General features: G+C 35.7%; 2 protein-coding genes across 6 annotated transcripts; both read right to left on the minus strand.

Annotated features, from left to right (window-relative positions):
• Positions 1-959: 959 nt before the first annotated feature.
• Positions 960-15,641, minus strand: LOC119634593. The gene is made up of 10 exons (XM_038028841.1): positions 12,760-15,641; positions 12,331-12,670; positions 11,882-12,068; positions 11,066-11,822; positions 7,204-7,441; positions 6,963-7,138; positions 6,164-6,901; positions 2,999-3,320; positions 2,736-2,923; positions 960-1,853 (listed from the first exon to the last, which is right to left on the minus strand). The coding sequence occupies exons 1-10, from the start codon at positions 13,153-13,155 to the stop codon at positions 987-989; spliced, it is 4,209 nt and encodes a 1,402-aa protein (XP_037884769.1). The 5' UTR covers positions 13,156-15,641; the 3' UTR covers positions 960-986.
• Positions 5,913-8,883, minus strand: LOC119634394 (protein yellow-like). Of its 5 annotated transcripts, none has more exons than XM_038028525.1 (5): positions 8,694-8,883; positions 7,204-7,463; positions 6,963-7,138; positions 6,164-6,901; positions 5,913-6,074 (listed from the first exon to the last, which is right to left on the minus strand). In XM_038028525.1, the coding sequence occupies exons 2-5, from the start codon at positions 7,436-7,438 to the stop codon at positions 6,003-6,005; spliced, it is 1,221 nt and encodes a 406-aa protein (XP_037884453.1). In that variant the 5' UTR covers positions 7,439-7,463; positions 8,694-8,883; the 3' UTR covers positions 5,913-6,002. The 5 variants fall into 5 exon arrangements, with proteins under 5 accessions (XP_037884453.1, XP_037884456.1, XP_037884451.1 ...); XM_038028528.1 differs by having other exon boundaries at positions 7,204-7,506; XM_038028523.1 differs by having other exon boundaries at positions 7,204-7,738.
• Positions 15,642-18,001: the final 2,360 nt, after the last annotated feature.

Consider the following 18,001-nt stretch of genomic DNA (forward strand, 5'->3'; position numbering starts at 1 on the left):
GTTACAAAATGACAAAGCTCATGGAGCCCTTAACTATGCGTGGTGTAGTCATAATGAACTGAATGGGAAAATGGACAATTTCGCTGCAATACAAACAAGAATTCTTCTATCGTGACTTTTACGAGAATACAAAATTAGTGTCTTTTTTTTTTGACGCACCATAGCTAATGCCAAAAGTATATAAGAGATTTTTCACTCCGATCGAAAACGCATTAAATGAATCAACTGATGCTGAACGGTCTAGCCCACGAATTATGCGGTTACTTTGTTCAAGAGAGCGGTCTTGTGCTTGTTATCGTTGCTTCTCTTATTTTCATTTCTTAGTGATCTCATAACAGTGTCCACTTTTGTGGCAATTGATGGAAAAGACGACAACATTTTCAGAGTCTTGCCCTTTTTTATTTATACCACACTTAGTGATAGACCCAGTCCAGGTGGCTAGTGTTAGTAATGGCGGTAAATGTTTTACGAGTGGAAAATTTATTATACGAATAAAAATATCGGATCGGGACTCTTTTAAGAGTTACAAATTACATATGCACACCCGCCCCTGTCCAAGTGCACCATTACTTGTTTAACGCGAAATATGTTCCTTTTTTACATCGCACCATTTTCAACTGTTACATTTTTCTCGTGTTATGTTAGTTGCATTTTGAAAACTCTTTTACTTGCTTATTGAGCATACCTTTTTTGTGATTAATAAGCAATGTAAATCTTTTAATTGTTCGCGCAGTAATAAAATCATTCGGAGTGATTAAATATCAAACAAAGGCAAAGCATAAAAAGCCGCAAACTTGGCATCGTGCAGTAGTGAAATTTTGGCATTCCATTGTACGTTTAATCATAACGATAAAATCAAAAAAAATGATGGATGGTATGGCTTTAAACACACATGTATGTAAGTATTTTATTCATTTCTCAAATGGTGCAACCATTAAGCTATTTTTGTACTAGAAGAAAAGCACTTCACTGTCCAAAGCGAATCGTCAGGGTTTACATTCTCCACCGAGCAATAGTTCATCCACTCCGCAACGTTGTATGCGATAATTAATTTCGTGGTAATTAATCGTTCCCCCAAACACTTTTTGCAAACGATTCGATAACATCCATACCTCCTCTTTACCGGCTGGATTACGTCTGACTTTCAGACCGGCGACAAATTGTAGAGTTTGAGGATTCTCTGCCCATACTATTCTGTTTGGGGGTGCATAAGGTGTGCGTATATTCCAGCCAACAATGGCAATGGGATTGATAAAGCCACATAACAAAAAACCATGCGATGTCATAGCCGAAGCGGCACACTGCACACCACGTTTTCCTACTAATATAAATTCTTGAATCGATGAAGCCACCCCGTCATGCCAAAGGGTGTCATTGTTTACCACGTCCAGTGGAACGGCAATCTGCGCATCGTTGGATAAGGAATGAAAGAATAGCATTCTTCTTAAGCCAAGGCCATGTGGTGTGGCCGTTAAACCGAAAACTCCATCAGTTAACTCAAAACTTTCCCCTGCTAAATTAATCGTGCCAAAGTCTAGATCGGGTATAGTGTATTTGTTTTCAATACGCCACGACTTGTCCCTTTGAACGTCGTAAACAACCAAACCATAGCCAAGCGCATCAGCCATATAAACAAAAGCTTGCTTACATTGACCGAAAGGCGGATTGTCAGCGATGTCCACAAACGGGGTAACAAAGCGGCTTGTGCTTATGCGAAACACATCCTCGGGTAAACGATAACGATGAACTAATTTCCCCGTAGGCAAATCCAAAACCACTATTTGAGGCGCACAGTGTTGCACAAAATTGATTTCACCGCTATCCAAAACCCACATACGATTGCATGAATCTATCTGAAAAGAACTGGACTAAATCAATTAAAAAGATCTCCCAAGTCGAAGGACTTAAAAGGCGTATATAAGTTTTCATATATATATATATATATGTGTGTGTGTGTGTGAGTATGTATGTGATTTTTATGCTTGTTTATTGAATAAATGATGTAAATGGGCTATCTAAAGTGATGTTCTTCTGATTGGTTGCTCAAAGACTACACTCGATCTAAATAAAAGGAAGCCTAAGAGTCTACAACTTAGCATATGCGTGTGTCACAAATTATGAAAGCATCACTAATCTATTTAGTTGAACGGCTAATTGCAAAATGAAAGCGTCGTTAACCGTCTTGAGACAACATATTCACATACGCACACCTTAGAGCCCTGGAAAGGACACAGGACAATTGGGCTCACAGACTACTCTATAGCTAATCCTTTCTGCATTCTACGTAAGCATCGCAATTACAAAATATAATAATAATCATATCCTTCGCATGATAAGTTAATAACAATAAAAATAGAAATGATCAGACGGGTAATAATAACTATGTTAGTACTACGATCATAAAACGAAGGCATAGACAATGATAGCAACAAACAAAAACACAAATGTATATCAAGTGCACTCACTAGCACTCTTACACACATTTGCGTTTAGCAAAAGCATTGCCCAAAATGCAATAATTAAATAATTTTACAATGATTGCAGCTAAATAAGTTCAAAGGCATTCTATACTTAGATTAAAAAAATTAGCAAACAATAATCGCTAATTAAGGTGGAAATAGAACATTTGGTTTAATACATAACAATAATCACCTAATCCGGATTGTATAATACTTGTTAGATGAAAAGATTCGAATATTAAAAAAAAAAAAACAGTTTAAAACAAGTTAAGTCACCTGTATACGATACACTGAGGTAATACCGTTGCAATCCTGTCCGTGCGAATTGTGCCAGTAATAGTTCGGAAAGGCGACGAATTCGGTCCCATTAGGTCGTATTACATTTGTTAACAAGGCCAACGAGTATGGCACACCACTGCCAAATCGTGGCATAGTCACAAAAACATATGGCTCAGCGAATTCATCTGAAGAATTTAATCCAAAAGACAATTATTTACTAAAATCAATGTGACGGTCATGTCTTAATCTAAAATGATTACTTGGAAAATAGACGTCCACGTCGATCGGTACAGGAACGTCGGGATTGTATTTACCGGTAGCTAAAGCGGACAATCGCTCTTCTTCTGAGGGGAACGCAAACTCGACATTGCACGCCTCATAAACTGGCACGAGATTTTTATACGGCGGCCGATGAAAAATTCTTTCCAAGGCAGGCTCGTTTTCCAATACGTCCACTTGTTGTGAAAAAGTAGAAGTTAAAGTCGTACCACAAACCAGCAGCACTCGAAAGGCTATGACTATGTATAACAACATCTTGGCAACGAGTAAAACCATAAAATCAAATCTGATAATTTTTTTTTTTTGTTTTTAAATTGTGTGTTCGTCTCTTTCTCTTAATTAACCGTTTTTGCTGCTTTCTTTTCTTTCAAACTTTAAATCATAAACGAAGGAATTTCTAAAATAATCTTTGCTTTTCAAAACTTTTTTTCCCCATTATTTAATGAAGCGGTTTGCGCTCAAGAGAGTTTGAAGTTTTGAAACTCACTTTGATTAATGCACTTAGAGTCGTTTATTTATGTTATTATATATAGAAATGCGATCGCCTTTTAAAAATGCATCGACGAGGAAATGTCACTCTTTTTAATTTTTCTTCAATTAATTAATGTTTAATTAACGTGCTCAAGACCTAATTATGGCCTCACAACGGTTTCATTAATAAATGTTTCTCAACTGCCAAACGAAAAATAACTGAATGCAGCAACTTAAACAGTTTAATTCGTGCCTGCTATTTTTTAATGAATTTAAAGAAACCGTCGCGATGACGTTTAAGCATATAGCACATATTATTATAGATATTGGTGTTGTTATCGCTATTGCTGTTGCTTTCGCTTTCTCGCATTCATGTACCTGTCTTCGCATTGTTCTTCCCTAACAGGTTTGCATTTTCTCTGAACATTTTATATTCATTCTTCCTTTTCTTTCAATGTTAGCATATAATTTAGTCAAAATTATTTTCGAATAATTTAATTTAAATTAGATATGATCTACTTGTTTAGTATTGAGACGACAGCAGCCAAGTTTTGTATAATCATTTTTTGTTTTTAAGTGTGCGCGTAAAATATGCAAGAAAATGTTTCACGCATGGCAGATTTGTCCAACATACTGCACGCGGCTACAAGACACTAAGCGCCGTAAGCAATTATTACGCAAAACGATAGAATTAAAGTAAAATAACTGAGAAATAACATTGCATTTGGATCAATGACTCTTTACATCCTGAGTAAAGGAGGCATTAACATGTATTGCTGTCTATAAATCTGGAAGAATCGAAAACTTATAAACTGTAACGTGAAAATATTGGACAAACCGGATGACAATGTTTGACATAATCTTCGTTTGAATAAAAAGTTAAAGTTTTTACATCTGTGTCCGTATTGATCTAAGGTAGTAGATAAACTAACTCAATTATATCGTTTGAACCGATCGTATATGAGAGATCTAAGAGAATATACATATACTTTTGAATAAATTCCTATTCAAAACTGTGTCCGTCTATTCGTTCATCAATTTTCGGTTTCTTTTACCAGTCTGCTCCTCCTTTAAATACTAGAAGTATCATCAGCCGCTCGTACGCTAAATACAATCGACCTAACAAACAACTGTGAAGTTTTTTAATCGAGATCCGTTCTAAGCCAAACACATCGAGTTATGGGCTTCTACTTCGTTTAGAAATAAGATATTTCATATTACTTTAGATCTACCTTTCTACGGCAGCTACGACGTATTGTGTTTATACCGCATATAAGATTGATTTCAAATAAACTTTTATATATGCAGCCGTAAAGATCTACTTAAATGCGTAGCAAAGCAAAAAACAGGTAAGCAAATAATATTTGGCTATGGTCGACTATTTTTTAAAAGAAGTATAAGAAAAAAGGTGAAATCTTAACATTGGGTGGATGTGGCCGATTACTTTTTCATTCTTGCACCCATACTGTAGCGCATTAGTGAAAGATAGCTTATGAGTAATGAGCGATGCTTTTGAAAACAGAGGTGCAACGCCATCCCGCGCGCATGAGAACTTACAATGTTTATGACAAACCTGAAACTGCCTCTGCCTCACCTCTGCGGCGAAGAGACTATCATTTAATGCACAGATAGACAGACGAACTGCTGCACTAATAGACGAATGTACATAAATGGATTCAAAATGTAATAACGCTTCAGAATTAATATACTTTACAAGGTCCTTCAAATTTGCTGGTGGATGTTACAAACGTTCTGACAAAATGAATATGCTCCCATCCGCCTATGTTGGGTATAGGAAATGTTAAATAGAATGTGGATATCTCATAGGGTATTACACGACAAGCCAAGTTTCACATACGCGATTGCTTGCTACGAGTTAAGTTAACAGTTTCAGTACAATGACTCGCTGAGCAAGGTCATGGCTTCTGATTTTCGCTTTTGTCTGCTCTTTTCTCTCTTGCTGCTAAAGTTATTCGTCTTAAAATCAGATTCCTGTTGCGTTTTATTTCACATTTTTTTTCCAAACATTTTTTTTTTTTAATGGTTTTTGTGTTCAGTTCTATATAATGATTTAACGACTGCTCGTTATGATGCACAGGTAAAGCAATGAGAATATCATCTTATCACAATCTTATCTGCTCGAAAGTTCACTTTGTGCAGGTAGTTATTTTTGCATAATTTCATATACATTTTTGTACAATAATATTTTTGTATAATTTCATATTGGTTTTAAGGCAAAATTTAAAGTAAAGCGAAATAAATCCAATATCAGTTAAGCAACAACTGATTATTTTAAAAAATTTGATAAAAAATCAACAATCATTCGAGATTCTATGCTCTATGCGAAAAGACAATCGATCGAATAACTTGAATGCATTTACGAGCAAACTATTTAAAATAGTAATAAGAGTCTTGAAGAAATTTGTTAATCCAACAGAAAGGTCATCATTTTATTTATAAATATAATTAAAAATAATTTTTATGCATGAAGTCATTAAAGAATATTCATTTAAACTATCTATCCAAACGTCGTTTCAATATGCGGTAATTCACTTCATTGCTGTTCACAGTGCCGCTTGATAATCTCTGTAAATAGTTTTGCAAACAACGAAAACGTAAAACTCTCTTCATTACAAGCCTCTGACCGCAGTTTAGCAAAATCAAATTTCATTTACCTGAAAACGGTTAGATAACATCCACAATTCGTCGTTATCTTCTTTATTTTTAATAACTTTCAAGCCGCCTACAAACTCAAGATGTTCTCTCCTTATCGCTAATTTTTCTATCAGATTCTTTTTAATATCCCATGCTAGCAACTCAATCGGATTGAATGTCACGCAATACCAGATGCCTTTGCTGTCAATAGCCGACGGGACGCAAGGACTACTACGTTTGGCAATGGGCTTAAATTCATCCCCTGCGGCTTCTTTATTTCCAGCGAACAATGTGCTGTTATTGATAATTTGTAAAGGGACAGCGTATTCGGTTATACTGGCCATTGGATGGAAATATAAATACTGCTCGTCAAAGCTTAAGCCAATAATTCCATCCATTAGATTAAAGGGTTGGCCGGCCACAGTATGCGTACCAAAATCCGGATCCGGATACATAAATTTATTTTCCACTCGCCATGCTGCATCCTTTCCGTAATCATAGACCACCAAGCCATGATGATCGGTATCGGCTACATATAAGGTGGCATCCTGGCAATTGCCAGCTGGTGGAGGATCGTGTACTTGCACCACATTGGTCACAAACAAAGATGCAGAAGCTGTGAACAATGAATTGTTAAAACGAAAGCGGTGAACTAATTCATCGTTTCTCAGATCGAATAACAATAGCTGCGGTGGACATTTAAACTCGTCCGCCGCCATGCCGGAATCAAGAACCCACAATTGTTCGCATTCAGTTATCTGAGAAAAAATAAAGTACACAATAGCAGCAATGGAAGATTTTGAATTATAGTCAACCTACGGCTGTCCTAAATGCCGAACTTATTTTATCACAATCCCATTTATCGTCACCGCGATTGTGCCATTCATAGCTTGGATATGCCTCGATACTAGAATTGTCACGAATCGAGGCTAAAGTGTAGGGCACACCCATGCCGAATCGAGGTGTGGTAACAAACACTTTTAAATCTCCAGCCTCTAAAATAATAATTTAGTTGTCATGCCTGTGAAGTCTTTCCTTATGTCACAAACTGATTACGTACGGTTGTAATAGGGCTGTACATCTACCGGTACCCCACTGCCTGGGATAAAAGTTTGATCACCCAAAGCGGTTTGTAACGCATTTTCGTTCGGGAAAACATAATCCAACTGATTCCATTGATATAACACTTCGGGAAATTGTTGTTGATAATGCGGAATATTTTTATAACGTGCTGATGACGCGCTTACATAACACACAATTAATGTTTCAATAATGAATAACAGTTTCATGACCATAACCTTTTCGTTTTAAATAAAATATCTGTAAAGAAATATTTTTGTGCCCGATATTGTGGGTCGTTGATCTTCGCAAATATTGACAACTTATTTATTTATAAAAAGGATAAGGAAAACGTTGTTCGTACTTAATCGATATGGCTCCACTCGTTACAGCGAGCGAGCGAGTTCACAATCCACATCGACCGATTCTACTTCACTATTCAAAAGCCGGTCCTTGGTCTTATCAATTCCCAATTTTTTGGGAACGTTCTTTAACTAGATTTCCCATAAGTGGAACCTATCATCGTTGTTGCTCAACTGAATGTTCAAAGGAAAAATGTTACGTACATTTAGCATCTATGAAAATTCAAAAAAAATTCATATAAACTAGAGTTTACGAACTCAAGGAGATTTTGGACTTTCAAATCTATGGACCCGCAAGACTTTCTAAATTCCCTTGAAACACTTTTCTCTTGATAACTTTTTGAGAGCACTGAAGCAAGAGCTAATCAACATAAGTCATCTCAACACATCTTTTTTTTCTTTAATTTTTAACAATTCACTCGTCACGATCTACAAAGTAAAAATAGAACGGGTTCCAGTTAGTTGGCTATTATAAATGAATCTCTGGACGAGTCAAGTGACTTGGGCGATTAGACTTTTGAATGTAAGTTTGTATTTGTCACAGTTGTGTTTTCTATCTCAGTTTGAGACGAGTTGAGAATTATAGGACGGGCAACGCTGGTCCCCAGCCAAACTCCTTCGCTGATCGAGAATATTCGCTTTGCTCCGATGATGGGTAAGAAAATGGGAAACGAAGAAAATTGCAACGTATGACAATGATGAGCACCTTCACAACTTCAAAACTCATAAGTGGATTTTTACAAACGCACATTCGTAAGATGATATTCCTGTCTTACCGGATAAATCGCGTAGAAATTCTTTCTTTTAGAAAAATATTAAAAAAATATTAATTATAATTTTGTTTTTTTTTTTTAAATTTTTTAATCTTTATTTTGTCCGTAGTTTCGTTTTATTCGTTCGAAATTTTGTGTTATTATTAAACGAGATTATTTGCTTCTTTTTCAATTTCTTTTCAATTAATTCATTCTCGCTTGGCTTTTAATCGAACACTAACATCGATTTGAATTTCTGAATCACTATATATAATCATTATTTGAACATCTTCTTATTATTATTTTGCTCCTTTCAACGTTTTCGATATAAAAATGTGTACGTAGTTTGACCATACGCTTCACTTCAATAAGAATACCTTTCTCTGATCTTGTGGTGACCAATAAAAAAACAAAAAAATTAATGTATATTTATTGCTGTAGTATCCTAAAGCAAAAGATGCGAAAGTATTGTACAATAGCAACAGGGTGTGCTTCCTTGCGCTGCAAATTAAGGCAAACGAATAAACGAATCGATGTGCGACACCTTAAATACAAAACTTTACAATCCCATCCCAGCTCATTATTGGTACTAAGTAAACAGTAAATTGAAAAGAAAACAATTATCATAAAATAGTGTAGTTTATTTTACAGGAAAATAACAACAACCATTCCTCTTATTAATGTTCTCTCGTTTTAAAAACACTACAAATGCAATAATAAAAAAAGCTTTAAAAATTATTATATGAATAATTACCGGAGGGTGGAGTACACTTAAGTTGTCGTTTTGCTCGTTGCAATCAGACATGATTTTCAACACAATTATGTTAATTATGCCTGTGTAATTATGGGCATATCAATCTGCCAAAGGGTCTCACTGTCACATCACACTAGATCGTCTAGTGTCATTGAAAATCTATATTAAATTCTTCAGTTACTGGATAAAGGACTAGAGGATAATATTTTCGAGCTTTCACACTAGTACTGAAACAAATAAATTTTACTATTTTTTCCCTTCCGTAATTCACTTGATTTGACCTCGAAGCTAAGCCGACCGTAGCATCATTGTCAAGAATCATTAAATAAATTCGAGCCAATGTGGGAACGTCGGGCCGAATCGGCACTTTCTAGTATGTCTATAGAGGAGAGGGGAGTACAACGGTTGTGCAAGTAAAAACCAAGCAAGTCATTAAAGTTCCACAAGCACTGACGACTATTAAAAGTCATCTTTTCCAAGAGTAGTTGAAAAAGTACCCACATGTACAGTTTTATGTTTTTAAATCGTGATGAACTCTTATTATTATTCATAAAATTCCAACGAATTTCAACGAATTTATAGTAATTTTAAATATATATGTTCTCAATTTGTTTGTTTAATCTTTCAAATGGCTTATGAATTAATCATAAAATTATCAATTAGGAATTTTAGGAAATCGTCACTTGTCAATGCTAGGTAGTTAATCAAACAGACTAACTATTAGGAATTGCATAAATTTTATTTACAATTATTCCCGCTCAAAGTTCGCTTTTCTTTCTCTCTCTCTCTCTCTCTCCCTCGAAACATTGCTGTCGTCATTTCAAGGGGCAATTATAAACACCTAAACATTTCACCTTATCAGTAATGCGCCTAGGTTCGGGAAACGGGTGTGTATTTGGTGTGTGGTTTGGTTTTTCCTAATAGCACTTGCGAAACAAATTCAAATTTTAAGTCAAAGCTACTTAATTATGACTCTATTCAACTGAAAGTGTTTTGAAAAGGGACTGCTCATCCATAAATAAATGATAAGTTCGCCGTTTGCCGCATTCGATGTTAATCTATTTTCACGTTTGATCAGTGAATTCCAACTTGGAGACATTGCTAAGAAAATATAAAGTCATTTAGTGTTTACGAGATCCACTTTCACCAAACTCTGATTAAAATTTCGCATGCGGGCATTAATATTACTTTTAAAATACCTTAATTAAAATAACAAAATTAATTAAAATTATTGTCACAACGAACAAAATTTATGAACTTTTAGATTGTGATTATCAGATAATTAATTAATTATCGGATAATTAATCTGATGAATATTTGAATCTGAATGCTGTAACTGAAAACGTGCTGAAAAGAACTTAATGTAATAACATCTGAGTTGTCACATGCACACCGAGACGCACACATCTAAGTTGGAGAGTTGCAGCTCTATTGATCTTTCACGTCAAACGTGTTTAAGACAAATCCATGTGCGTAAAACCGAAAGGTGTTCTCTGAATTAATCATATAGCTCTGTGCCCAGTTATGATTTAATTTGGAAAATCCTTAATAGGAGAGAAGATCGACGTCGATATGATATCGTTACGGAAAATCCAACTTCTAAAGCATAAAAAAAAGAAAAGAAGACGCTTAGGACTGAAACTATTGTTTGAATTATTCTTCCAATAACACTGAGCCAACTTTTATGCTCTCAATGTTAACTTTTCTCGCTTTGTATGTATGAAAAAACGCAATTTATTCTTTTTACAGTTAAACTTGAGCTTTCTTAAGTTTTAAGCAAACGCCAAATAATATACAACTGTTTTTGAAGATTTATTAACACAATTTATACCGATTGTCTACTAATTTTCTACACTTCGTTCTTCTGCGCGGGTTAACAGAAGTCATAAAGTAACGGCTAATTGAAAGACTCTTTGAAAAATATATTTTATTTATTTCATTAATAAAACAACTTGGGTAAAAGAAAAAAGAATCAATGGCGAAGAATTTTTTTTAGGGTCTGTGGTAATAATAACCATTCGAATGGCCCAAGGAGACAATGGGCACACTGGAAGTGGTTGGTATACTTGGCGGTGCACCTAAATCGTCTAACCAAGAGTAACTGGTTTTGCTTCTTTGCTCTTTGCTGGGCGGAAACGATTCACCCTGGTTAAGGTTATTAAAAGGATTTTTAACGTTATAGTTGACGATGCCGCTGCTTTCAAATCTGTAAGGATGCTTGCTAACGCTGATAGGACGTGTAAAATAATTTTGCACCGGACTTATGCTAGCTATACGCCCGGACGACTTATGCGGAAAATCATTTGAGATCTGATAATAAAAGTTCAAGTCCGGAGTGTCCAGCGACTTTATAGGGTAAGCCGGCAGCACAGAATCCAATTTTTCTGAACCCGGCAGTGGTATTCTCAAAATGCGATTGTTCACTTCGGCCGTATTTAGAGTTTTCAAAAAGAAACGATGAAACTTTGACGAGAGCACATACACATAACCGGGATCATCAACTGAAACAAACATATCGCCGACAAATTGTATAGCTTGCTGATCCTGCGCCAAGATGTGTTGTTCGTTGGTCGAAGGATTCCACGAAGCAACAGCCGTTTCTGTCACCGGACTGAAAATTAAACTTCGGTCTAATGGCGATAGAGCCAAACCTATGCCTTGCGAAGACTTTTTACCCAATAATTTAACTGGCAATACTTTATTAATAGGTATGGGGCCAGCCCGTAAGACCTCACGCGTAATAGCAAAAACTCTAAAATAAAGGGAAATTAGAATTTCTGTTGTCGAAATAATTTTATACCGACTGTTTACCTATCTGTCGCGAAAGGTTGAAAATAAAGGACTGCTTTCTTGTCATCGTATGTCATACCCACTATTCCATCCATTAAAACGAATCGATCACCGAGGATTTCAGCTTGACTGAAATCCGGATCGGGATACATAGCTGGATGTGCCAGACGCCATGTGGTATCATGTTCACTATCGTAAACGATGATGCCTACGCAAAAATGAATAAATTATGCAAAATATGAAAATGAAATTTTCAACTCCAATACAAACAAATCGAATTTTCTCTTTCCCCTAGGCTAGGAAAGGCTTATTTAAATTCAACAGCAGTAGTAAACTGTTGGTATAAAATTTAGTGTAAAAAAACATAACAAACACATCCTTATGCATGATGCATAAAAATCGAATTGAAACATCATACATGCAAAGCAATGGCAATTACCTTCCCTCGTCAACGCATTAATTTCGCTTACCAGGCTCAACAGTATCTGAAATATAGGCGTAGACGTCATCACAAGTACCGGACTTCGAAGTGGTCTCATCAATAACCAGGTTAGTGAATAATGTTTCGCCTCTCAAAATACCACTTGGAAAATCGACGCGTCTCACCACTTGATCGGTGTTGAGATCAACCACTAAAATTTTAGGAGGACACGTCTTCTCATAATCTTCCAGGGAGCGCGAAATGCCGGCATCTAAGATCCATAAACGATTACAGGAGTCAATGCGCAAGCGATAGGATGAGACCAAGACCATGTCACTGCAATTGAAATCGGTACGTCCTGTTGTGGAAAATGACCAATCGGGATAGGCCTTAAAGTGATTCAAAAACACATAACAGAGAAAAAAGACGAGAGAATTGTCAGTTTAAGGCGATCAATGCGTCTTCGGTTCTTCTTTACCTGCAGTACAGGGGAATCGCCGAAATCTTTTCTAGACATCCAGCTAACTGTAGACGGCACACCCGAAAATAATTTGGGCGTTGATAAAAATATCCGGTCTCGTGTTACAGCCAAACCGGTACCCAATATATTTGATGGATTATAGAAATTTGCGTCGTGTACCGGAGCTTGAGGTAGGAAATTATATGTAAATGTTTTCCATTGTTTGGCGATTTGAAAACCATTCGAATACTGTGATTGCTGGAAGGTAGCGGTGCTCAAGTTCAATAGCGAAAGCAAAGCTATCAAACCCGAAACGAATGAGTTTGGTAAAGCGCCCCGACAAGTATTACCATGCTTGATGGTTACGAACGTATGTAATGCAGACATCTTATGCCAGACAAAAAATTTTAACATTCACGCTAAAAATAAGAGCTGAAATTAATGAACAAAGATTTTTTACACCTTTTTTTCATTGTTCCTTAGTTTTCTATTTTCATTTTTAATCATTCTTTACTTATTAACCGATAACGAGAAAATACAACAGAACACTGAAAGATATTGAAATAAATCTTATATGGCGTCCTCTGCCGTCTATTTCGTTAGACAAAGGATGCTGTTGCAAGTGTAGCCTCATTCTTGCATTCTTTTATTTTCAGACTGCTTTCCGTGCTAGTGCACCATGCCACGGGTACCTGTGGCTAATGCTGTCACCATTGATATACTGCAGATTGATGCTTGCCAAGATCCTTCGTCAGGAGACTTGCATATTTACGTGCAGGTAGAAACCGCGGTGGAAGCTAGTACGTCCAGACTCCAGCTCGAACGCTGCTGCTTCGGCGGGTAGCGTCTATCATTCTTATAGCGAATAGTTACAGGTAATGGTAGCCCTCAACACTGCCCAGAGTAGGTTTATTTCATGGGTACACAATAAACATATCTGGTTTCTCCAGTGTAGGTTAGGCCTCTAGCTTATAGGGGTTGTCTAACCCTCTGGAGGGAACCGATTACGTAAAATTAATCCGTGTGTCATCGGATACCGTGGTGTTAAACCTTTAAGGTAGTGCACCCACGTTAAACCTTCAAAGACATCTGTGCTTTCGCAATGCCGACAGCACTAAGTTTCTTTTGACGATGTATGGAATTAATGAATCTGTTCCGATATTTATATAAGCCTTCTTGCAATTAGAAAAGATGCGCCATTATTTAAATGAGACAATATTGGCTTGAGAGTGAGGCGTTCATCCGTTCGTCCAATCAATGAGTCCTGTTTCACTCATTTTTCCTTTTTACAAAAGCCTCCTGCAGTTTATGCATTATGTGACGTTAAGTCAAAACACGAAAACTTATTAAATTCACATCATTCATAAATTTGTACGCAAATATATTAATTTTCGTACTTGTCATTCGGCTATTAGTCTTACCGGTCGTGTACTTTTTAGTAATTTTTTAAATAAAACACAAGATAAAAACAACAATAGCTAAAGCGTTGTGCATGATATTTTTGCATGTTATTTTATTACTGCTACTCTACGCTAAACGAATCACTTGCCTCTTGCTATTTGCTTTCCTGTTCGCTTTTAACGACACTCGCTTAACGACACTTTATTTACATTTGTGGCAGCGAGTTTTTCACATCCACCTTACGAAGTGTATTAGATTTGTCAAACGATTGTAACGCATAGAAATACTTATGTTTATATGTCTATATATATACATATATAATATGTATTCCCGAGCAATCGTGTATGCCCGACTGTCTGTCTGTCGTGTGCGAAATCACGTTACGAAAGCACACTTGGTTTTAAATGCAGGAGGACACGATGCGTCCAATGGAAACATTTTTGCTGAAGTTTACATCAGCTCGCGGTAAAGATTAGTAAATTCGGTTCAAGTCGAATATAACTTCTTTCTTGTTTCATTTCATTAAACGTGGCTTTGAGAATGTCTGCAATGACTTAGTTGACGAAATGAGTTTGTTAATGATTCAACAATAAATGATTTATGCCAACTTGAATCAAAGCATAATTGTATATTAGCGCTGAATGGGGCGCTGAAGTATAATTTCTGTCATAATTAATATTTTTAAAATTCATTAACGCAAATCTTTTCACCACAAAAAACTTTACGATAGCACGTGACGTGTATATCGTGGCTTAACCTTTAATTATAAGCGCTGATCAAGAAATCTTTGATACTTTTTTAATTACCACAATGTGGTTGCAGACAAACGCAACCACTAGTAGGTATTAAAAGCAAAATAATAAAATCACTTAACTGTTCAGGAAACTTGAATAATTCTCGAGAGGCTGCATGTTTTTCATTTCCTTAAGATATTCGCTCTCTATAGCATCACCCTTTTTTAATCACCCTAAATAGGGTAATTTTTAATGAGCTGAAGTAAGTTTCTACATAAGCTGTTTAAAAAAGAGAAAATTACCAAATTTTACTCGAAGACAAGTTCTCGCTTACTGATACTGACATGCAGTGATAGGCAAGTCATTTCCGTTGTATCTTCAATCCCAAGTAATTAATATTTTATTGCTTGAGGAAAAAGGAGAGTTCCTTAAGTTCCTTCCACATTGTCTCTTGTAGCAATTTCCATGATGACATTGATGATTTAGTGGAAAAATGTAGTTTTAATGGGCATTGTAGCGCAGCATATCCGGGTCGTTCATGGCTAGCGACTAGAACCACTTTAATGCGAGATCTGACTTTAGAGGGACCTTGCACATTTGAGGTTTTTTAAGGCGTGCCTGACGTTCAATCCTTATTACTTTCAAATACTTTTCTCTCAGTCCATACTATACCAGGTTACATCATAACCAATTTATTTATGTTTACTACTTTTTGAGGAAAGTTTTCAGTTTCCTGAATTAAATTTTTGCTGAAAACATTGTTGTCATAACATAAGTACTTGCATGTATAATCGTATGCCTTTTATTTGAAAAAAAAAAATAAATAAATAAATAAAAATATTAATAATAAAAATAAAAATTAAAACCTCCAAAATGTTTTTCACATTTAATTCCAGCGCTCACGTGTTGTGTTGCGAAGCATAAAAAGCACATAAAGCTTGTTAAGTTATGTAAGATAAATGCCGGTAATAGAAAAAACAAAAAATTTTTTGTATTTTCTTGCACGCATTGAATTCGGCTAAGCTGGTTAACGTGCACATGTAAATGTCGTTCAGGTGGAAAATCATTTATAAAGCGATACCGTAGACATACCTTAAATACATACGATCGCTGGCAAGATACTTGAGCTATAAACTGTACAATGAATAATGAAAGGCCTAAGAAAATGTGTTTTCGGTTAATAGATGCAAGTAACCAATGTTTACTTTTGCTTCTGCAGGAGACAATTCAAAGGCCAACCAATTGAGTGCACCTTCTTTACACACACATATATATGCGGCTAAATAAACAAGTTACACTTTTTTATTTGTATTTATTTATTTATTTATTTTTTTTTTTTTTTCTTTGATATAAACACATATATATTCACAATATTGTGCTTGTTCGCCTTTACGTTAAAAAGAATTGCAAGACGAAAATGTGAATGAGAACAAAACACGATGGTGAACAAATTTTTCAATTTCCATACAAAATAAAACGTGCAGCGGTGCATATTATATTTGAACGCGAATTACTTGGAAACGCTTTCTGGGAACAAAGGAGCTAATGCAAGAATGTTGGCAACAAACTTTTTGCTCGTAGATCCCAATGTAGTTCAAGCGGTAAAAACGAAAACCTCAGGTGGAAAACTGCTTTCAAATCGGTTTAATCGTAATACATGACATGTTGTTGTCTGAACTAATCACGCAATTATCTATGAAAGCAACTTTGTTTTTGCAATTTTTGATCCATTGATTGTCGCCAACTTTAAAATAATTTTAAATTAACAGATATATGTACAGCTGGACTAATGAATCCATAAAGGAGAGGGCAAGTTCATAACGGAAGCAAAAATAATCTGATCTGACTGAATAGACCGAGTAGCCGAGGGGACGAAATTGTCATCATCACCTTGCTAATAAATCCATTGAGACATGAACAGACACGAGACATAAAATGTTAATCCCTCATCGACTAAACATGTCTGCTCTAAGTAAGGCTTAAAATGCAACACGACACGTCCATGGATGTAACAAAATCTTTTCCCTTCGCTTCTTCAACGTCAAGTTGATTTTTTAATTAAATAATCATTTTTTCATTCAATAAATTAAATAAAAAAAAAATGGAGCAAAAGTGACTCTTTAAAGTAAATGTTTCACGTTTTATAAAATGTTGTTAGCCGAAAATATTTTTTTCCTTTTTTCTTTTTAGTGTAACCACAAAAACCACCAGCCATCAGCAAAAATTGAGACAAAAAGCGACTAAGCAACTCTCTTGCAACGGTCAATTGCATGCAGTTCGATAATTCAATAGATATTAAAAAGCATAACACAATAGCTTTGAATTTGCAAATGCTTTATAAGCAAGAAAATACGTTTAAAATAAATTATAAAACAATACGCTCGAATAGCGTATATATGCATGTGCATTTGTATGTATGTATGCATACATCTACCCTCCAACCCCGCTCTTGATAGTTGCGCCGACAACATTGATTCAATAGTGAAACAACAACAAGTTACCAATAATATCGAGTATACAACATATATGCGTTCATATGTGTGTTTGTTCGCCCCAGTTTTACAAGAGTGCTCGATGAAGTCTTTAACTGAAGTTTCAATTTTTTTCTATTTATAATATTATCCGCTTCTACAACGACACGCTAGCAACGTCATTCGTACAGACTACATTCGTCAGAACGTAAAGTATTTGAAATGTATCATTAAATCTATATATAGGGAAAAACCTCTACATATACACAAACCAACAAAAGTAAAGCTCTTTGGTAAGCTGCATTCTAACATATGATATTGACTGCTAGAAGTTTCATTGTGGCCACCACTAATAGTAGGTTTGTCTTCCCTTACCCCGTTACTCTTGTTTGTTGACCAAATTTGTGCATATAAAGCAGTTGCTCCTATTGCTCGATTTCGAAAAGGTTGTCAATAAACATTCACGGAATCGTGTGAACGATTCGCTAACAAAAATGCTTAAAATACGTTTGTTCCCACGTCTTGTCCAAAGCGAAGAGAAAAATTAGTATTTGCCGGCGAAGCCAGCCAGCGTTCCAGTGTTTTTCTAAAGGAAAAGTTAAGCTCATTATCGAGATTTTAAAGGACACAGAGCGCATTCGAATCTATTCCATT

This window comes from Glossina fuscipes, unplaced genomic scaffold (assembly GCF_014805625.2).
Source record: "Glossina fuscipes isolate IAEA_lab_2018 unplaced genomic scaffold, Yale_Gfus_2 3, whole genome shotgun sequence".
NCBI classification, from domain to species: Eukaryota; Metazoa; Arthropoda; class Insecta; order Diptera; family Glossinidae; genus Glossina; species Glossina fuscipes.

Excerpts from the sequence above, each read along its gene's own strand:
- LOC119634394 (XM_038028525.1), bottom strand. The coding sequence starts at position 7,438 with ATGGTCATGAAACTGTTATTCATTATTGAAACATTAATTGTGTGTTAT. Across the intron at positions 6,902-6,962 it reads GTTCGGCATTTAGGACAGCC|ATAACTGAATGCGAACAATT; the intron begins GTAGGTTGACTA and ends ATTTTTTCTCAG. Across the intron at positions 6,075-6,163 it reads TGTTATCTAACCGTTTTCAG|AGATTATCAAGCGGCACTGT; the intron begins GTAAATGAAATT and ends AACTATTTACAG.
- LOC119634593 (XM_038028841.1), bottom strand. The coding sequence starts at position 13,155 with ATGTTAAAATTTTTTGTCTGGCATAAGATGTCTGCATTACATACGTTC. Across the intron at positions 11,823-11,881 it reads CAACCTTTCGCGACAGATAG|AGTTTTTGCTATTACGCGTG; the intron begins GTAAACAGTCGG and ends CCTTTATTTTAG. Across the intron at positions 3,321-6,163 it reads TGTTATCTAACCGTTTTCAG|AAAAAAAAAATTATCAGATT; the intron begins GTAAATGAAATT and ends ATTTAAAAACAA.